Source organism: Corylus avellana, chromosome ca2, assembly GCF_901000735.1.
Source record: "Corylus avellana chromosome ca2, CavTom2PMs-1.0".
In the NCBI taxonomy this organism is placed as follows: Eukaryota; Viridiplantae; Streptophyta; class Magnoliopsida; order Fagales; family Betulaceae; genus Corylus; species Corylus avellana.
Genome location: NC_081542.1, coordinates 45,410,816 through 45,415,794, shown reverse-complemented (window position 1 = coordinate 45,415,794; position 4,979 = coordinate 45,410,816). Strand labels below are relative to the sequence as shown.

At 38.0% G+C, this 4,979-nt stretch overlaps 1 protein-coding gene across 1 annotated transcript in view; it reads left to right on the top strand.

Annotated features, from left to right (window-relative positions):
* Nucleotides 1-3,115: 3,115 nt before the first annotated feature.
* Nucleotides 3,116-4,979, top strand: part of LOC132169960 (uncharacterized) — a 2,999-nt gene continuing 1,135 nt past the window's right edge. The window contains exon 1 of the mRNA XM_059580897.1: nucleotides 3,116-4,967. Coding sequence (XP_059436880.1) covers nucleotides 3,116-4,967 — 1,852 coding nt within the window. The remainder of the gene's footprint in view (nucleotides 4,968-4,979) is intronic.

The following is a 4,979-nucleotide window of genomic DNA, read 5'->3' as shown; positions in this document are numbered from 1 at the left end:
TTTTTTTTTTTTTTTCAGTTGAAATTTTTTCATATGCATTTAATATTCTATTATTTATTCTTTCTGCCAAGGAAGGAGGGGGACACGACTCCCTCTTCCTCCCCCTTCCACTCTAATCCCATCTTCCTCATTCCCCCTCCTCAGGGGTGGAACCAGGATTTTTGGTGTGGGAAAACAAACATTTTTTTTTTTTTTGATAAATTAGAACATTGACTTGTATAAATACAAAAGCACATAAATAAATATAATTTATCTATATGTGTGTTTGTGCTTGTTTATATAAAGTAAAAACATAGAATTTTTAAATTTAATCTCATAGCTAACATCACAAACACGCAATAATATAAACAGTTAGCAAAATAAACTAAACACGATCTATAGGGTTCAAAAAAAAAAAATGATATAAAAATTAAATATTGTAAACCCAAATAACTGCAGAATAATCACTCAAAAAATAAATAAAATAGATATTTTTATCATATTCTACACTTTTACAAAAAAGACAAATACATGCAAGGAAAACCGAGACGCGGGGAAAATGACTAAGAGAAAAAGAATATAAATGGAATAACGCATAATATGTTAATTTTGGGGGGACAAATATATCATTTTTGGGGGGACGAATTCATTAAATATGTATATTTTATAAAGAATTGTAAAACATGTGGGAGGACATTCCGTAACACTTGGGTCCGCCCTTGCCCCTCCCTTTCTTGCCTCTTTTGAAGCTCCAATTGCCTCTTTGGAGGCCCTACTTGCGTGATCAGAGGCCCTATCTATTGCATTTGGCGATTTATCATGTCTCAACAACTCCATCATCTCCTCCTTCACTGTAGATCGACTGGTCACTACCTCCATCAGCCACTCCCAGCCTCGGATCCACCATCTTCTTCAAATCTTTGGATTTGATTTTTTCAAAATCAAATATGTCCATTTCAAGAAGTTACTACTGTACACGGGCCACTCTACCATGTTCCTAGGCGTCTCTGCTACCATCTACCTCTAGCCCCGTCCCCATTCGGCCACCACGCAACGGAACATGTTCAACACGTGCCGACGCATGACATCTGATCTCCTCCTCTCTACCACCTCCCACCACTTTTGCCGGTCTCCTAGATCTAGCTGCTGCATCCCAACATCCATTGCCGGCATGTGGTCTTAATGTGCTGGTGAGCGGCTTACACACCCCAGTCACCAACAACCTCCTTGCGGCCTTCCTTCACCTCATTAGCCATTGATGATGTTGTTTTGTGTTATTTTTTTATTTTATGTTTTTTGCTTGTAGTTTTAAGGGCTTTAAATGCCCTCACCACCATCTATGGTGTTCTTTCAATCTGGTTGTTGATCATTATGCGGTGTTTTTTAGACCCGTGCCGGTTTATCCTTTCGTTGGCTTTGAATTGACCTTCATTTGTGTCTTTTCCTATGCTATTGTGGTCCTCTTTCGAGTGTGTTGCTGCATTCCTCGTGGTTATGCCATCTCTGGTGCACCTTGTAGGTCAAACCACCTTAATTGGTGGCCAATTTTCTTGGTCTTCATGCCAAGGATCTATAGGGTGGCGTCATTTATTTGATGCATTCCATTCTAATTTTTGTTTACCTACACCTACACCAATGTGGTCATTTTGGGGCTTATTGTTGGATTGCACATCCCTTTGTTGTAACTTTTCGTTGATGCACTCAAAAAAAAAAAAAAAACAAAAAACAAAAGATCCAGGAAACCCAAACCAAAATTGCAACCAAAAACTTGATCATCATACATCACAATCAACTATGGACAACAAGCTACAAAATCTCTTCAAGCACACCCATTTGGCCATCACCCACCTTGCTCCCAGGATATGTGCGTACAGAGGGCAGAGTGCTTCCTCCATTGCTATCACTATCAGTGCACTGAGCCTAGTTATATAAGTATGACTGAGGGAATACAATTTTCTCAAACATCAAATTAAATCTTGAACGACAAAACTTGAGATTCAAAATTCACTTAATTTCTTTGCATTAGTTTTCTCTGCAACCCGCCAGAGGTACGTGTTTTTTTTTTTCTTCCTTTTTATGTTCTATAAGAGCTATCATGCACCTGCCATCAATTTATTTGTGAAATCCTTGCGTTTATACCTTATAGTTTGGAGAAATGCCATTTAACATTATTCAAACCTTTTTTTAGCATTTTTAATTGATATGGCATGCGTAATTTCCTCTTAATTTTTTTTTTTTTTTAATTGAGATTTATCTAAAGATGAATCAAGCGTGTCATGTCAACTGAGAATACTAAAAAAATGTTAAAAGAATATTAAATAACATATCTCATATAGTTTGTCCATAAATTTCATCATATGTCATTTTTATAAATTATTTTGTCTTTACATCAACACAATTATTCTTATAGAAAAGCCGTTAAAAACTTTGATGTCCATAATTGAACCGTCATATTATGCAGTCAACTCTCTTTTTTTTTTTTTTTTTTTTTTTTACATGTCTGCAAAAGGTGTGGGAAAGGGGGATGGAGATTCGAACTACTAATTAACCTCCGCTTTATGGGACAAAAATTATCTACAAACTAATATGTAGTTAATTCATACAAACCAATCTAATAAAGTGACATATATCTCATAACTATTAAAAACATGTGATTCTCACATGTTGAGGGATACATGTCACTTTATTAAATTGGTTTGTATGAATTAACTACAAACCAGTTTATAGCTAATTTTTGTCCCGCTTCATGATGTGTAGTTCTCAGCCGATTGAGCTACCCCTTAGGGACATTAGTCTTATACCAACTATTATATTAAGTAATCATGTTTTGACTATCATAATTAGCTCCCTATGGTATCAAAATGAATTCAAAGGTCTATTAGTTCTGCCAAAAAAAACAATTTACTTTTTACAATCAAATTCTGCCAACTCATTTAACAAATTCGGTTAGTGTGACACTTACTTAAATAGGACACGTGTTACAATTCTATTGATTCTTACGTTTCACGCTATCAGAATCTGTTAAATCAGTAAACGAAATTTGGAACTTAGTGTGCTTTTGTTCTAGCAACTTAAAAACTAACACTTTTTTGTTGAACAGGGGTGAAGGAGACGAGAAAGAAAATTAAGCAAGACAATGTATAACTCGGGCCTTACCGGATTGAAGAGGTTGTATGATCAATGGAACATCCAAGGTTTCGTTCTGTTAAGTCTCTGGTTACAGAGCATTCTAATTCTATTTGCACCACTCAAAAAGCGAACAAGAAGTTGGATAGTAGTGCTGCTGAGTTTGGTAGCTTACTTGGTGGCTGATTGGACAGTTAGCGTTGCAGTGGGACTTATAACCTACAGTCAAAAAGAGATTCATGATCAACATGGTTCTCGGAAATTCCCTAATGATAAATATGCTGACATTCTGGCGTTTTGGGCTCCCTTTCTTTTGTTGCACCATTTACCAGAACAGGATAGTGCCGGCCTCTGGCAAAGGCAATTCATTGGGCTCCTAAACCGGGTTGTCAGTGCTTTTACTGTCTTCAGCCAATCCCTTCCCAGAAACAGGTTATCGGTTCCCACTATCCTTCTGTTTGTCGCTGGAACTCTCAAGTATGGTGAGCGAACATATGCTTTATTACAAGCAAACCCGAATAAATTAAGGCAATCCATGGTTAAAGCACCTGGTGACCCAGGGCCGAACTATGCAAAGATCACGGAGGCATACTCTGGGCCGAAAGAGGCCAACCTCCCGACTAAGATAGAATTGGTAGAGTCAAAATTTGAACGTTATGCGGCAGTAGATGAAGGCCCACTGGATGACGTTAAGGCGGTGAAACATGCTTATCACTTCTTCCAAATCTTCAAGGGTCTCATCGTGGATCTCATCTTAAGTTTCCGCGTACGTGAAGAGAGCCGACTGTTTTTCCATAAAAGAAACCCGGAAGATGCCTTTAAAGTGCTAGCGGTTGAACTCAACTTCATGTATGAAGTTTTCTGTACGAAGGCTGCTGTGGTGCATTTAATATTTGGACACCTCCTTGTCCGGTTTATATCTTGGTTTGCGGTTGTGGCAGCCCTTTCAATCTTCTATACAATAGATAAGCATGATTTTCGCAAGATTGACGTTGAAATTACCTATACCTTGTTCTTTGGTGCACTAGGCTTGGATATAATTGCTCTCCTTATGCTGGCTCTCTCTGATTGGACTGCTGCTTCCATCCAGAACTCACCGAGGCGAAATTTCTGCATAGAAGCTATTAAGGGATGTCTCCTCTTTCTCCTCAGATACTATCTCAAGCTCAAGAGGATAAACTGGGGGGAAAGGAAACCAAGTTGCTTGGAGTACTGGGCTAGACAAGTCCTACACCGAAGGTGGTCTGAATATCTAAATCAATACAACTTGATGCATTATTGTCTCAAGGAGCGTCCAAACAAGAAGCGTAGTTGCTTCGATTGTTTTTGTCGTATGGTGATATATCTCTTCAACTTGAAGGATTTCTATGATTCGATTATATATGTGTCCAAGAAACCATTTGAAGAAAAGCTATGGGAATTCATCTTTGTTCAGCTAAAAAAGAAATCCAAGCTCGCAGAACCTGAAACTGCGAAGAGAATATGTTCAGCCCGAGGAGAATGGGTTCTACAAAATAATGATTGGACTACGGAGGGTAGCAGCAAGTTGATGCATTATATTGTGGACGTTGATTTTGATCAGAGTCTTATATTATGGCATATTGCTACAGATCTCTGCTATCATAAGAATAGTGACACGGACAATCAGAGGGATGAAGAAAGTTATAGTCGTCGTGAATTTTGTAAAACCCTTTCGGATTATATGTTATATCTTCTAATTATGCAGCCTACTATGATGTCTGCTGTAGCAGATATTGGCGAAATAAGATTCCGCGATACATGTGCCGAGGCCATAGAATTCTTTACCAGAATTCTCCTACCAACAGGAGAAAATGATAAAGCACTAGCGGAAAAAATTGCATGTGAAATGATCC